Raw genomic sequence first — 17,500 nt, 5'->3', positions numbered from 1 at the left:
ACTGTGGAACAGGTCCCTAGGAGACCCAGTAAGTTTTTGTCCGCCCTCTCTGACAAGGAATATCTAATTAAAGGTGTCCCAGTAGATGCCGTCGTGGTGGCAGCGGCCACCAAGAAGGAACTTGCTGAAACTTAGTCTACCGTCCATCCGCCTAACAAGAAGTCCTGGGGTATGGACAGGTATGGGAAGCGTGTGTTTGCCTCAGTGCCCTTTACTTTGTGGTCGCTGAACTACCTGACGCATTTTACAAGGCTCCAGAGAGATCACCTAAAAGAGCTAGGAGATTCTCTACAGGGTAACATTTCTGATGCTGTGGCACAGAAGGTCAATGCACAGATGTCTACCCTAAATTCCCTTACCAACTCCTCCATGAGGCTGATCTCTTACGCAGCCGATGGAGCAAGTAGAGTAGCAGGTTCCAGAGTCTCTCTTAGGAGACGCTCCTGGATGAGCCTGTGCAATTTCGCAGAGGCCTTCAAGTCTACGTCCACCAATGCCCCCTTTGATGGTGAAGGACATTCTCACTAGGTGAGAACAGGAAGGAAAAACCCTGTCTGCCATGGGAATCCGTTTTTCCATGCCTTCTAGACCTTACCCCAAGGGCCAGAAGGGTGGGAAAATGTTGTTCAGAAAGTCGCAGAGGTTTTTTTTAGGGCGCACAAAGTTATTCCCCCTCCGGAGGCAGAGGAGGGGGTGGAAATTCAGGCAGAGGAGGCCCGCGTAACCCGGGGGACCGTGATTCTTTTTGTGGTTCTCCCTACCAGCGCTCCTGAAGGGAGGCCCGACTGTGCATCTCTGGAGGCGGTCGGGGGTTGCATTTCTTTATACCCAGAAGCCTGGCTAGACGTCACCCAAGACAAGTGGGAATTAAAGATAATTTCCAGAGGTTATCCTATTCTCTTCTCCTCCCCTGCCAATCAAGAGAATCCTAGACGTTCCACTCAGTCACAGGGATTCCGCAACTTTAGAAATAAAAAAGTTGCTTTCGAAGGGAGCCATCCAGCCTGTCCCCGCAGACCAAGTAGGATTAGTGACTTACTCCAGATTCTTTTTGGTGCTGAAAAGAACAGGGGGACCTGAGACCCATCTTGGATCTCAGCCGATTGAGCCTTCATGTACAAAAGTCCAAGTACCGCATGGTCACCTTACAGTCAATACTCCCTCTGTTAGTGAAAGATGTGTGGATATGCTCCATCGACCTCAAAGATGCTTACTACCATATCAAGATGGACAGGGCATCGAGAATACATCTACGCTTCCGCCTGGGAGCCAGTCATTTTCAGTTTTGCACTCTGCCATTTGGTCTCACCACAGTCCCCAGGGTGTTCACCAAATGCATTGCAGTGGTAATGGCTCACTTGAGACGTCAGGGATTCCAAGTGTTTCTGTACCTGGACGACTGGCTCCTATCTGCCACCACCAGGTATCTACTGTTACAGACCAGGGACGCCACCATTACACTGTGCCAAAGGTTAGGAATTACTCTAGATTGGAAAAAAATCTGCCTTGTTGCCGTCGCACAGTGTCACTTTTATCGGTGCCGAGCTAGATACGGTGCTCATGAGGGCCTTCTTACCAGAAGAGAGAATTCAGGCTTTACAACAGCAGGTCTACGCCTTACTACCATTGAGGAAGGTCAAAGCAAAAGTGGTCCTCAAGTTATTAGGGACCATGGCTGCCATGATCATGCTAGTTCCCCTTCCCAGACTACACATGAGGGTTCTTCAGTGGCTGCTTTTCGCCCAATGGTCACTACAGCATCTTCCACTCTCCCATTCTATTCTGATTACGGACACGTGCAAGCAAGATCTACGCTGGTAGCTTCAGGCCAGCAATCTCAACGTGGGCAAGTCTTTTGTCCCATCTTCTCCAGTTGCCACAGTGACCACGGATGCCTCCCAGATCGGGTGGGGGGGGCATTATCTTGGCTGGACTGTCCAAGGCACGTGACAGGATCACGAGACCCATTTGCATATCAGTGTCCTGGAGATGTGAGCAGTGGTATTAGCGTTGCAAGCACTTCAGAGCTTTCTCCCTCTAGGGGCATTTGCAATCCACTCAGACAACATGTCAGTGGTATGGTACCTGAACAAACAGGGAGGAAACAAATCATACCCCCTTTGCAGAGAGGCACTTTGAGTTTGGCAGTGGGCGGTGTCTTCTCAACCCTTTCTAGTTGCAACGCACATACCGGGGAAATCCAACGTGATTGCCGACAGGCTGAGCAGAGCTATCCTAATGCCTCATGAGTGGTCCCTGAACAGTTATGTTGCGGAAGGGATTCCACAGATGGGGTCAGCCTTGCTGCGATCTATTTGCCAGCCCCCTCAATGCCAAATGCAGGAGCTACTTCACCCTTATCCCCCGGAGGGGGAGACACCCAGGGATGCTCTGGCTCACGATTGGCCCGCTGGTCTTCTCTACGCCTTTCCACTGTTACCTCTGTTATCAATGGTCATTCAGAAAGCACAGTCTTTGGGAAGCAAAATGATCCTCATTGCCCCACACTGGCCTCGTCAGATTTGGTTTCCCTTCCTTCAACCCTATCTAATTCACAAGCCCTGGATTCTGGACCCAGCTCCAGATCTGCTGACTCGTATATCAGGACAGTTCCATCCATCCCTCCATCCAGACCCTCTAGTTGACAGCTTGGCTGCTCCAGTTCCGTCCTTAGTCAGGCTTCATGATTTTTCCCTGGAAGTGGTCCATATTCTATCATCTTCCCACAAGCTTTCTACCAGGAAGATTTATTCCAGTAAGTGGAAGAGATTTTCTATTTGGGCCTGTGAGAGACATATTGATCCTTATACAGCGCCTATTTCGGCAATATTGGAATTTCTTTCTTAAATCTTCATTCAGGGTTCAGCTGCAGCAACCATTAAAGTACAATTGGCAGTGATTTCTACCTTTCACGTTGCTAATGAGCCCAACATTATGGTTCATAGGCTTTGTAGGGCTTTTCTGAGAGGGACATTGTTACTCCGACCTCCAGTCTTTGATCCGGTGATGCCATGGGACCTCAATTTTGTACTACAGAAGCTCACTTCAACTCCCTTTGAGCCCACAGCTACTTGTAACATTAAATTCTTGTCATGGAAGACAGTATTCTTGGTAGCCATAACTTCAGCTAGGTGGGTCTCTGAACTACACGCTTTATCGATTAGGCCACCTTATTTGGTGCTTCACAAAGATAGGGTTTCCTTAAGAACAATCCCTTCTTTTGTTCCAAAGGTTGCCTCTGTTGTCAATATCAACCAATCCATTGAGTTGCCTGCTTTTCCTGAATTCTCCAACAAGGCAGAATTTAAGTTTCATCAGCTAGATGTTCATAGACAATTGCGTTCCTATTTACATAGGACAAAAGATTTCAGGAAATCAGATCAAATGTTTGTCTCGTTCCTGTTTCTAAGGTAACCTTGTCTCGCTGGATCTCTGATTGCATCTCATTTATTTATGCTTCCAATGGCAAAGAATTACCCTTTAAAGTGAAGGCTCATTCTACACATTCTGTGGCTACCTCAACTGCGATTCAGGCTAGGATGTCTATGGATGATATTTGTGCTGCAGCAACATGGGCTTCGCCTCATACCTTTATTAGTCATTACAAATTAGATCTGATCTCTAGAGGCAGATCTTCCTTTGGTTCCACAGTGCTCAAGAGTATTTTTCACTGAACCGCCCAAGTTCAAGGTTCTAGGGACGCTGTCCCACGGTTAAGAATGAAGACGAGATTGGACTACATAACATCAAGAAGTTATGTACTCACCATAACGTTCGATGTATGTAGTCCATCTCGTCTTACATTCTTACTAACCCTCCCTCCTTCCCCCTCCTGGAGGACCTGGGGTATTGTCTCTAGATGTCAATAGTCCTTTCTGTTGGAGTTGTACGTGTGTGAGCTTGCAGCAAACAAGATCTGGGGAATAGACCTGTTGCATGATGGGATACCTCAGCCACGAGCCAATTGAAGACTTCGAGCTAGAGTATGGCTGAGTTGGAGCCGAGGTTTGGCTCCGAACCCATGGGTAAGAATGTAAGGTGAGATGGACTACATATATAGAACGTTATGGTGAGTACATAACTTCTTGTTTAGTTTTGCATTCAAAGATGGTACCAGTAACTTTCACACCCTGGGGTCTGTTAGTCAATTTGCAACACTGGGATTACATCACGTTTATCTAATTGTTTTACTAACGGCAGCATGGTGGGGAGTGTCAAAAGCCTTAGCCAGGTCAAGATGAGGAGCATGTCCTGAATGGCCACTGTCCACAGCCTCTGTAACCTGTAAAGAGGGAATTGTAGTCCAGCATATCCTGCATTGTGAGTAGATACTGGTTGAAAATTCACTGACTGAAGACCACTGTCAGGCTAGTATTAAATTCTTGCAGAGACATCAAGTATGCCATACACAATTTAATAAATGTCTTAAGAACCATGAAGTGTCTTAAGGTTTCCCAAGATGTTTAGCTCTCGATGGAGAAATTTCCTTGCAGAAGTACACTGGGAGATGACCCATCCAAGGCCTCTGATGAGAAAAGGATGTGTAATATTCTGCTGCATGTAAATTCCTGTGCCTGAGAAAGGTTAAGGCAGCTGAAACAGAAGTACCTGGACAAAGTCCTGGACTATGATTAATGGGGCAAATTATGCATCTTATCCAGATATATAACCCAGTCAAGTTAAGATTCTTAGATGAAAGTATTCTCACAAAATTTTGTATAGCCCAATCAAGTTTAAATTTTTTTTCAAATTCTTCACCTTTTGGACAAGTGAAGGACTGGAAAGAAAGTGTGCATAAAAATTGCAGTTTCTCCAAGATGAGTCCATATGAGAAGGATGTGCAGAAGTTAACTCATTAACTGGATCTCCATTAGTTTGTACTCAGCTTCCAATGATTTACATACTCAGCTTTTTGTCCTCAGATTTTAAATAAATATCTGTTTCTGTAGAGCCATATGAATTACTGAAGAAATGTAAATTGCAAACTGTTCAGTGCAAACAAGTGTTTACCAGATTCTGTGTCTTAGACTAGATTTTATAAGTCATAATAAACAAAGTAAATATTAATTTTGTAGTATTTTGGAAAGTGTTATCTCAACAACTGAAGCTACACATGTACTGTCAGCAACATTTTGCTCATCTCTGAGGTGTCTTGAGCAAGTAGCTCTGTCGGTGATACTTGGGTGTTGAGATATTTATAAAATATGATAATTCTGGCAGTTAAGGAGAGGGGAAGATAAACGAAAGAGGTAACTTGAGTAAAACAGTATCTGATGCTTTCATTCCTCCTCATGGTTGCGTTACGGATCCAACCCTTGGATCTGACTCTGTGCATTTCTACATACTAGGATCCAAGTCTTGAGCTCCTCCCACTTTCCGTAATGCTCTGTCCTCTGTCTAACTCCCACTTCTTGTGCCTTAACTCCCACAGATCTCATTTGCCACCAGCAGTGACAAATGTAGTTTCTAGAGTCTTGAGCATTTTCTTAGAAGTAGCAGTAGTTATTCTTCATATTCTCCGATCTTCTTTCAGTTAAGTGCTTTTATTCTAGTTTTCCTTCCCTTCCATAGCAGTTAAGGGTTAGAATTTTTCTCCTTTTCTCCTTTTTATGCTTTTGTGCTTTGCCTGGGCTTTTTCTCTCTCTCTCCCCTTTCTAACCATTTTTAGGCTGCTTGTTTTTATAGTTTAGTTATAAAAAGGACATTTTTTTTTTAGTCACTCAGTGTTACAGGTCTGGATTTTAGACTTTGCTGTTTGCCTTTTGCTGTTGGGGTTGTTTTTCTGCTTGCTGTACTATGTCCAATAAACAATCAGGATTTAAAAGGTGCTCATTGCAGTCTGAAGTTCCTGCATTCTGATGCACACAACTTGTGTCTGTTGCTTGGTCCTGAGCATCTGCGATCAGCTTGCTCCATTTGCAGTTGCTTCAACCCCAGGGCTATCGCCGACTGTATAATCCTCAAGAGCCTCTTACCTGATTCTTCAGGTTCCTCTCCAGGTGCTCAAACCCTCTCCAAGAGTGTGACAGGATCTTTGACTTGAAGTGCCCTCACATGTCATCAAGGGCGTCTTTGGAGCCACCCTCTAAAATTCCCAGACCTTCGGATCTGACACTCTCTGATCTGAGACCTGTTTCGGTGCTGGTGGATCCGAAGCACTCTTTGGATCCAGCCTTAGTCTGCCAGATTGTAAGCTACGACATCCACCTCTGATCCTAAGGCTATGGATCAGATAGGTAGGGATCCCACACTGGTGCTGGGCATGGAGGCTGCTTCTCCCCCTGGACTGCAGCAGAAGATGGTCATTCACTCTAGACCTCAGTCAGTGGCTTATTCGAGGTCTTCTAGGAGCCTTTCGGAGGTCGACCTAGACAGGATGATCAGGAAGAGATGTTTCAAAAAATGGTGGAATTGGAGGACCATGTTCGGAAGAACATTAAGGAGAGGGGAAGATGAAGGAAGGGGGTAACTCAGAGTAAAACAGTTTTTGTGAGGTGCAACTGCAGAGTGCTAAAGAAAATGAGGGACTCTCCAGGTAATATGCTTGAGTTTAGAAAGTCTACTGTTAAGCAACTTTTTTGTTTAACTCTAGAGCTTAAAAGCTTTTAGCACAACTGCTCAGGCAACAAAGTAGAAAGGGTTATTGTCAAGCCTAGATAACCTATAACAAGGAAAATAACCAGAGAACCTGTAGCGGTATTAGAAGTATTTCAGAAATTTTATGAAAATCTGAATAAAGCAGAGAAATGTAGAAATCAGGAAAAAAGTACAAATGAAAATGTTTATGGAAGAAATAAATATGCCACGATTAGAGGCAGATTAGGTTTAATTACCAACATGATAGCAGGAGATGAGTTAAAAGTGGTGATATATAACCAATGTACAGGAAAGTCTCCAGGAGTAGAATGGTATTCCTGTGGAAGTTTGGAAGCTAGGAGGAAAAGTGATAAAGATCTGGGAGGTTTTGTTTAACAGTATTTTAAAAGGAGGAGAAGCACCAGCATCCTGGAAGAAAGCGGTGGTAGCTGTAATACCTAAAGAAGGTAAAGACCAATCAGATCCAGCTTCATATTTGCCCGTTCCATTTCTAAACCATGATTCTAAAGTGTTTGTCTCTAAAATGACTAAAAGAATGGCAAAGGTGATACCAGAATTGATAGATGTGGATCACTGTGGTTTTGTGGAGGGGAGGCAAAGGCAAGCATTTGACAATATTAATAACAGGGTGATAATCCAGAAGGAAGCAGAAAGTGAAAAAAAAAATCCACTGTTGGTAGGTCTTGCTGGAGAGAAAACCTTTGACAGAGTAAGCTGGATTTTTTTTTAGTAGGGCAATGGCAGCACTTGCATTCCCTGACACAATAGTGAGGTTAATTAGGAGGATAACTGAGGGATTGGAGGTGAAAATTAAAGCGGTGACTTCCTCTCGGATAAATTCTGTTTGAACGGAGGAACCAGACAGAGGTGTCCTGTTTCCACTTTATTTGGATTATGTTTAGAACCATTGTAAAGAAAATAAGGGACTTAGAAATTAAGGATATCATTGGTATGGCAATCAGGAAAATGTAGCTTTGTTTGCAGATATTATTTTGTACCTGATAAAACCAGAAAAGGGCATTTCAGTGCTCAACATTCTGAGACGGTTTCAAGTCTTTTTGGGATACAAAATTAATGAAGACCAAACAAAAGCAATAGCTGTAAACTATGTACCCACGCAAGAATTGGTTCAGCAATACCCATGTTTATATGGACATAATAAAATGACGTAATTAGGAGTATGGATTAAAAAGGATTCTGTTATGGCAGCTAAGAATATGTGGGAAAAGACTAAACAAAAGATAATAAAAACAGAGAAACTGGAAGCTGTATTTTATGGGTTTGGATGGCAGGATGCAAGCAATTAATATTTTTAGTGTCTAGTTTTGCACAGGTAAGGAATATTTTTATTAACAAGAGAAGTTGTGGATAGCAGTTAATAAAGAGTTGAAGGATTTTATGTAGGAGGGGAAGAGGGCAAGAGTCATGTGGGATAAGTTGATCCTGCTAGTAGAACGAAGTAGTTTTGTGTAGTTTGGGATTCCCTGATTTAAAGGAATATTTCAGAGCTACACAGTTAAGGCTCTTGTATGTAGCACAAGCAGAAAGCTATAATTCAAAATGGAAGGGGATGATGATGATGAAACGGGGGGGGGGGGCTCACAAATCAAGGAATGACTGGAATTTTGGATGCAGGTCCTTGAGAATAACAGTAAGCATACAGAATATAATATTCTGTTATAATATCCATCTATTATAATATTCATAAAGTAGCCAAAAGTCTTCTAAGAGCTAAGCCAACAGAGGAAAGGAGAAATGTGATTGTGCTAATAGGGATGACTGCAGTTAGGGATACAGACAATATGCAAGAGGGGCTGGAGTTTACTGTTGAAAACTGTCAAAGGAACCAAGACATTGAGAGCATATAACTGGAGAGGAAAAGATAATAGAATGGAAAGAAGCCAAAAATAACATTTGGACTGCAGGCTAAAGATTGCCTTTCCTTTCAAGGATTGATATTAGAGTATAGGAAAAGAGAAAGGACTAGAGAGATCTTAAGTGAAAGACCAGCACTGGTGGAGTTTTTAGTAGAATCTAGAACAGAAGCTGCTGTTAAAAGGATAATTAGTAGGGCATATAAAATATTGCATGATAACTACAGGAATCAATCAGAGGAGGTTAGAAAGGTTTGAGAAGAGAGATTGGATAAGCAATTCACAAAGAAACAATGGGAGGATATATGTATGGCTCCTAAATATGCAACAAAGCCTAGAAGATTTAGGATGTTCACTTGGAATTCGTTGCGTAGTACTGCGGTGGTGGTGCTGCGGTAGCGTTGTCGCCTCACAGTAAGACGTTGTCCTGTTCGATTCTCAACTAAAAGCGGTTCTGTGTGGAGACATGCGTGAATGGGTGTACCTTCATTGAAGGTTGTGCGTCAGGGCTGGCAACTCGGCACATAAATATCTACTGCCAATCATTAGTGGACAGGAGTTCCGCTGTGGTGACCCCTAACCGGGAAAAGCCGAAAGACGCAACAACAACTTGGAATTGGTTGCGTAGATATTTTTATACTCCAAGCAGACTCCAAAGAATTTTTCCTCGGGTAAATTGCAAATGTTGGAGGTGTGATGGGGTGAAAGAGGTAACTGGAACATTTTTTGAAAGTGTAATGAGTTGGCAGACTTTAAAAATCCTATGCAGTCCACTTTGTCAGAAATACTGGGCAGGTAAATTGGTGCAACTAAGGAAATATAGATATATTTTTAAGCTATGTGATACAGAATCAGAACTGTCTGGATGCAGTAAGGCATTAAGTTTAATCTGGTGGCTGCCAAAAGACAGTTACTAAAAAATGGAAATCAAAGTCTAAACCAACCATACTTGAAATAGTAAATATAACAGAGATGAAAAAGTTGGAAGTGTGATCTTTAGAAAAGGGTAGGAGCAAATTAAGTAAAGAATGGGAATTGTGGGAGCAGTGCATGAAGAATATTTGTTTTGGAGGAAGAATGAGGTTTAAAGGATGGTAGAAATTGAATGAGTTGTGTAATGTTTAGTTTAGAAGATTATATGTGATGTATAATGCTTGTAACTGAAAATGTCAATATGGTGTTTTCATTCATGTAAGTGTATGATTGCCTGTGTCATAAGTGATAATCCAATAAAGATGTTTAAAAAAAAAAGAGAGAGAGCAAGAATGCAAGAACATGGGCAAGTTCTGTGATTAGAGGACCATACACAGCATGTAACTGGTAGGAAATATTCACAGCCTTCCAACATCTGCAAGAGGGTAGGTATCCATAAATCAAATAAATGGTTTGAGTACTTTAGACTGAGGTAGGCAATAATGACATTTTCATTAATAACCAGACTAGGAACTATATACTAACTCAAAAGTCACAATACAGAGGGGAAAAGGTGACCCCCCCCCCAGCGAACTTGGACACAGCAGTCCAGCAGCTAGGGAAAACACAGCTAAGAGCATTTGCTCGTCTGAGTGTTCACTCTTAGCAATTACGCTTATATATTGGGTCTTCTTAAAACTTAGTGTGAACTAGATGTGGGATGAATTGTCTCATGATGTGGCAAGTACAGCACTAGTCTTATAAAGAAACTCAAAAGCAATACATATGTCTATGAGAAAACTAATTTGTGTTGCTTTGGGGCTATTGAGTACCAGCAAAAAGTCTTAAGCATTTTCTGGAGGGCTCTCTGCTTGGGGTGTAAAATTGGCAAATTTAATAGCAGTATACACTTTTTGGGAATGTTGACTTGCACTTAAACCTTGGAAATTTCTGAATGTTTATCAGAATGCTTTTAGATGTCTGTATTTTGTTTTGTACAAGATTTCTTAGTGAATCTCCCTACAGCATCTTGCTTGAAGAGTTATTTAGTGTATGACTTGCTTGTATCATAGCTGCCAATTGTGTTTGTATTGCTTCCCAATGGAAATATCCAAACCTGCTTAGTACCACTGCCATAGAATAATGTCCACAGACACAGCAAATGTATGGAACCAAACCTTTGAACCTGGCAGGAAACCATGACAGAAATAAGTCAAGGATGAGCTCCTAAAAACTACGTCTAGGTACTTGTGGTCATGACTATGGTAGTATATAGCAGGAAGATTTGACCTGTAATATTCCTTAACATTGACTTATTCTTCAACTTTTCATTATATGCATGTATCATAAAAGATTTTTATTCTGGTTATGTTTTACCTACTGCAGATTCAGTTGTGTTAAAGTTTCCTGTTCATTATTTATCATGCTTGTATATGTTCAATAAAAATAATTCAGATTGACTAGAATAAAGAAGAAAGCTTTTGGCAGGAGCCATATTGTTTATATGCTGACATACTCTGTGCAAGATGCTGAAGTGAGAGTATTATTTTTGCCCTTATAATACACTTTTTGTTTACTGCTCTTCTCTTTTCAGTGTGGCTTGGAATTATGTTGCCAGTGCTTGGCATTAAGTCCCTTTCTTCATATGCAGTTGCTTATCTGGACAGGCTTCTCATGTAAGTTGATGAAAGATTTTTTTTAACCGTTTTCTATTTTTTTTATTTTTGCAATCCATTCTTGATCAGTCTTGCTGCAGTCTGTGAGAGTATCTATTGTAAACACTTGATGGGGATTTGCGAAAGAATTGGAAAGATTTGCAGGCATTGTCCCAATTACCAGTTAACATGTTATTAAATAAGTAAGCCAAATGTATAGTTATGTGTTTACTTCCTGTTCCAGACTTTACATGTTCTGTACACTGCATTTTAACAGCAAACCTTTTTACTTTCTATGTGCATCAAACAATATAAGAAAACATTTGTAGTTTTTCTCATCAGTGTTAAATATCTACCTTCCACAGCCCATTTACCTTTCCTAAAAATAATAGAAAATATTAGGTCTGCATTATCTGCAGTCATGAATGATTATAGCCAGTCCTGATTTTTGTTGTCAGATGTTCACTTCTTCCTGTCTACTGCTTTGGATGCCACTGCTGAACTTTGACCTTTAGCTACCTATGCATCCACACCCTTTCTTTAACTAGTTGAAACCATTTGCGGTGACTATGGAACGTGGTCTAGTAAGTGACTTGATTAGTAACGGTGTTGAAATTGAGAATGAGGGAAGTCACACCTAGGATGGTACTGTGAAGCACATTAGCAGCCCCATAGCCTTAGTATTTTTGAGTTAAACTGTTAGATGTGCTCCCTATGTTACTCTGACTTGCTTTTTACCTGAAAAGTAATATATGTGGGCTTTGATTCATAGGTTCATAGGTTCATAGTGGATCTTTCCAGTATGCCCATTACTTTTTGCGTTGGGAGTAGTAGTTAATCACAGCTGATTGTACTCCAGTAATTACTCTTTCTTTGACTGCTGTGCAAAATCTAATACATAGCCAAATGCCTCATTTGTAGCTTTTTCCAAAACTTGGATAGTTATTAGAGATTTGACACAGAGCCAGGTGAACCACCAGCTGACAGGTCATGGTTGTTAGAAAAATGATGTGCAGCAGTGTAAGTGTATGCCTTACTTTGGACCAGCAAACCTGGATTAACCCCCTCCCGCACACCATATTGTAGCCAAGCTTGAATTACTTTTAAGACCTTTAGGGCAAACTAGTAATGCTACATTTCCCATCCCAGAAAAATAGAGCCAACAGTAGAATAGTTTATGCTCATTCTTGTGTGTTTTGATGCTAAACTGATAAACAGAAATATTTTGACCATGAATTTTACGCGCAAAAAAATTTATTGCTGATCAGTATTACATTTAGCTGTAGGCTAGGAATAATTTTGTATGCGCTTTGAATGACTGTGCAAATGTATAATTTATTATTTATGCTAAAATCTTGTGTTAATTTAATATGAATGTAGCAGAAGAGAGCCATTCTGTTGGAGAAGGCACATGATGCCCCATGCGCTAGCAGTCCGGGTTTTATTAGGATGTACATGGGTTGTTGTTTTTCTTTAGGCTTTTCCCGGTTAGGGGTCGCCACAGCGGAACTCCGGTCCGCTAATGATTGGCAGTCGAGTTTTATGGTGCCGAGGTGCCAGCCCGACGCCCAATCTTCAATGAAGGCATGCCCATTCACGCATGTCTTTCGAACGCCACTCAGCCGCGAGGAGGACATGCAGACTCCACACAGAAGGTGCTCCAGCCGAGAATCGAATGGGAGAACCTCTTGCTGTGAGGCGACAACGCTACCGCTGCACCACCACGGCTTGGTTATTTCCCACAAATGAATATCTAATGGGCAAATGTACTGGTATGCATCCCACTAATGAATATTTGACTGAGGCTAGTGAACTAGCAGGAATAGTCAACTTCTTAGGGGATGCAGGACTGTTGATGGAAGTTTTCACTTGCATGTGCTAGTAATATCTTCACATGTGCCCATTTTAACTCTCTTCTTTGAAGACAAGTGTTGGGTGCAAGAGAAGTGTAGATGTATACAAAACAAGACTGCTGCCTCTGAAAGCTGAATTTTTTTCTTGCAAAGTAGATTGACTCTTAATATATTGTTAGTGATGGAGGCAGGGTTGAGAGAAACAAAATGGAATTTTTCTGATTAATATAAGCATGTACAATGTTTGGTATGATAGTTGATGCAACTGTTGTGTATTTGGAAACACTGATGCATGCTACCTGTGTATGGGTTTATGTTCACTGTGGTAATGCTTTGATTAGACTTTTGGAGGGAAGGTTACTGGAGAGTGTAGACAAGTAAACCATTTGAACCTTAGTAAGAAATACAAGATAGTTTTGGTATGTGTCCTAGTGTTTTGCAGTTGTTTTACTTGTGTTAACTCCATTAAAATATATATTTTTTCATTTTAAACTCTATCAAAACAACCTATAAACGTTGGAATTTTGTAGTAGTAATTTGTCAGTGTAACACAAGGGATACTAGTACTTTATACAAGCTATTTTTATCAGCAGCGGTTTGAAATGCTATTTGTATGTAGGTTAGACTGAATAAATTTCATTTGGTCAAATGCCAGTGCTATAATACTTGTAGAAGTCTATGGCTTCACAGGTTGTAGTTTGGGTTTGGTCATTGTCAGAATTAGGAGTTAAGATTGACTTTTGGATTTAAGAATTATGATTGAGGGTGTGAGGGCACTGGGACCTATAAAATTTTACCATGGAGGGGAGGGTTACTTTTAACAGAATGAGTATTACTGGGAGCTTTTTCATTTTTTATCTGTTTTGTAGTAGATAAAATGTTTTTCTGAACTTTTGGATTTTTGTAAATTTGGACTGCATTTTTGTCTTATGGTAGAATGGAACACAGAATTTCCCTTTCCTTGTGTAGCTGCTGACTGTTGCCATGTTCTTTCATCTCCGCTGTCCACGTTGTTTTGTTGAACATATATTTGTATTTTTTTCTGACATATCCTAATGTTCATTAGTTCAGTGTTGTATAGCTGGTCCTCAGACATGGGAAAATAGCATTGTGCAGAAAATCTACGTCAACATCATATTCAGCATATCTTGTATTACTGCTTTGATTTCTGTAGATTGGTGTCTGGAGTACTCTCAGTTAAAGACTTAGAACAATGATGAAAAAGCTGCTCTTTCAAGATGAGGGCTGCCTAGAACATTTATCCTATTGCAGACTCCACTTTTTTTTTTTTTTTTGCTGGTGAGAGATTTACTGCACCCGATAGCTGGAGAGCCCTAGGATTGTCATCTTTCATGTTGGCTGAAATGGACTAAGACCACACTCCTTGTACCTCCCACAACCCCACCCCATCTCCTCCCTGTTACGCCCACTTTCCGCCAATGACTATTTTTTTTTCCATTTCCAATGCCTTCTTTCTGCAGATTTTTACTGTGCTTTTCTGTAAAAAAAAAAAAAAAAAAGCATAGTAAATCCGATGATTTAACAAACTGTCTATTTTTTTTTTTTTTTTAGAACATAATACTGGAGTTTGTACAGTGTTTTCTGAACTACCTGACAATCCGTTTGATTTCCGGGTAGTCCGGGGGGATGGGAACGGATAGCTGTCAACTCTAGAGAACCCTAAAGTTGTTGGGTGTTTCGTTGTTGCAGTAATAACCATATTGATATTACTTGCTGTGGTATCCGTTGGCTGACCCAAGTACCAGAGATTTAACTCCCTCTTCCTGACCTGTTGGACCCCTTGCACATGACTCTGGGACATCTAAGTGTATGAGTCATTGGCCAGCTCCATCTTGAAGTTCTTTCTTGCTGTTGGAGCCTGAAGCATCATCACCGTACACTGTGTCATTCGATCTGAAGTCTAGGGTGCTTCTGAAATGTAAAAAAGTGCCCATTGGGGAAAATTCCTTTTCTCTTAGTGCATGCACTTGATGAATTCTAGAACTAATATCTCTTTTAATTGTGAAAAAACAGATTACACGTTGGGATTTCATTCCCTATGTCTTTTCTGCTTAGGCCTGGAACACTACTTTCCTAATTGTCACCATTGTGCCCATTTCAATAAGCGCATGACTCGTAAGGCAGAGTCCCTTGCTCAGTACTTATAAAAAAGGGTGTGCATTGTAACAGCTGCCTGTTCTTCCCTCAACCCCACTCAAAAACATAGGAAAAAGGGTCCGAAATTTCATAGGGTGGTGGACACAGTATTGCCTTCAGCCAGGCAGACTTGTGATTTTCAAAGGTTGGAAGATGTTTTTGCAGTGCCTTGCAATGACTTGGAGGTGTCTGTGGCCACTGGGTGCCCTTTAGAGTCTGATATGCATCCTGGCCCTTCTATGTCCATACAAGTCTAAGGACAAGGGTTGTTGAGGAGATTGCTTTGCAAGTTGCAGCTTTTGACACCCGTGTTAGGGCTTTAGATAAGGAGGGTGGAGTGCTTAGAATCTTTGAGGGGTCATCAGTTGACTGTGTGCAGGCAGTGGTCGCCCATCTGCAGCCTAGCCCCAGTATCAAGCCTGACAACAAATGTAAAATGATTTTCTTCTATGACTCAGCCTAGGCCTTCAGGCTCCAAACTCACAAAGGCTTATCAGCAGGATCTGCTTAGACTATGGCTTCCAGGCAGCACAGTCCTACTTATCCTGCATATATTTATACAGTGATATTAATTTCTCTGCGATTTCTACTCTGTACTATGTTATTTTTTTAATACCTTTATTGAATTATCACTTGTAACAATGGCAAACTTTAAAACAAACCATATTAACAAATTCACATTTACAAACATTAATCATCATATATTGTCCTGTATAATGTAATCAAACCAGTATGACATAAATTGTTCAGTTCTTGCCTTTTCTTAAACATTATTCTTCCTGCAAAACACTTCTCTGCATGCATTATTCCCATAATTTCCCCTTTTTTCTGTGTAATTTACTCCTACCCTTTTCTGAAGATCCTACTTCCTATCTTTTTATCTCTGTTACAGTATTCCATACTTCAAGTATGCTTGGTTTAGACTTTGTGTTCAATTTTATAATTACTTTTTGGCAGCCACAAGAATGAAACTTACGAAGCTCTGACTATGTCTAGGCAATTCAGATCCTCTATTCCTGCTCAAAAAATAATTTCCTTAGTTAGTCATTTGCTGTCCCAGTATTCCTGACTGAGTGCCCATTACACTCTGAGAACATGTGCTCCCAGGTACCTCTTTGTTCCCCATTACACCTTCAACACTAGCCATCTACTCGAGGAAAAATTCTTTTGAGTTTGCTTGGGGTATAAAAGTACCTGTGCAATCACTTCTAGGCAAAAATCCTAACTCTACTAGATTTTGTTTAATATTTGGAAGCCTTACAAATGTCCTCTCATTGTTTTCTTGTAAATTGCTTATCTAATTTCTCTTCCCAATCTCTTCTCCCTGCTGTAATTGATTCTTGTAGTTAACTTGCAGTATTTTATATGCCCTATTAATTATCCCTTTGTAAACAGCAGCTTCTGTTCTAGATTCAGCTAAAAGCTAAATGAGTGCATGTCTTTAATTTAGGATTCTCTTGTTCCATACTCTTTCCCTATACTCTACCAATCCCTGATAGGAAGGCGATTTCTAGACTGCGGTCCATATGTTTTCTTGGTCTCTTCCCATTCTATTACCTTTCCCTCTCTAATTAGATTTTCAGAATACCTTGGTTCCTTTGTCAGCATCTTCCATTAGATTCCAGCCCCTCTTGCCTATTTTCTGTACCTCTAATGCAATAATTCCTATGTACAGAAGCTCCTTTCTCCATTTCTGTGTTTGTTGGTTTAGTTCTTAGTGTACTTTCTGCTACTTCATAATTATAATATTCTGAATGACTTGTTCTCCTGAAGGATCAGAATCAAAAATCCCACTCTTTGCATATTTATTGAATTACCCCCTCCTCCTTCATTTATTTCCACTTTGAACTGTACCTTTCTGCTTGAGTTGTGTTTAAAAGACTTAGTTGTGTAGCTAGAAAATATCCCTTAAAATTGGATAATCCTAAACCACTTTATGTTGGGAGGCTTAGCTTATCCCACTTGACTTTTGTCCACTTTCCCTCCAAGATAAAATCCTTCAACTCTCTATTATTGTCCAAAACTATATCTGGATCCCTATCATATGATATAAATGCCATTTGACTGAAATGTCACTTGACTGAAACCCATAATACTGAATTTCAACATGCCAAATTGTAAACTGGACCATGTAAAACCAGACTAGGTGGGGGACAACACCCCCATCCCCCCCCCCACAATGTGGGGAGCTATGTCCCTCCCAACTATATATACTAACTCCAGGATTGCACTACAGTGGGGAAAAGGGCATATACATTTGAAGCACCTTACAGTAGTCTACATGCTGCCACTACTATGCACTTTTCCCCACTTTAGTGCGACCCTGGAGTTAGTTTATTTAGTTAGGGGAGGAGTGGGAGGCATAGCCACCCACCTAGTCTGGTTTTATATGGTCCAGTTTAAAATTTAGTATATTGAAATGGAGTATTATGGGTTTCAATGTAATTTTTTG

At 40.9% G+C, this 17,500-nt stretch overlaps 1 protein-coding gene across 1 annotated transcript in view; it reads left to right on the top strand.

Moving 5' to 3' along the window:
- Nucleotides 1–17,500, top strand: part of TMEM214 (transmembrane protein 214) — a gene marked incomplete in the record, with an annotated part of 1,377,439 nt that overhangs the window by 585,963 nt on the left and 773,976 nt on the right. Inside the window, 1 exon segment of the mRNA XM_044062865.1 lies at nucleotides 10,978–11,059. Coding sequence (XP_043918800.1) covers nucleotides 10,978–11,059 — 82 coding nt within the window.

Source organism: Protopterus annectens, chromosome 2.part1 (genome assembly GCF_019279795.1).
Source record: "Protopterus annectens isolate FY-2018-M chromosome 2.part1, PAN1.0, whole genome shotgun sequence".
Classification (NCBI taxonomy): Eukaryota; Metazoa; Chordata; order Ceratodontiformes; family Protopteridae; genus Protopterus; species Protopterus annectens.
Note: the sequence above shows the minus strand (reverse complement) of the source record. Positions and strands in the feature narration are given on the sequence as shown.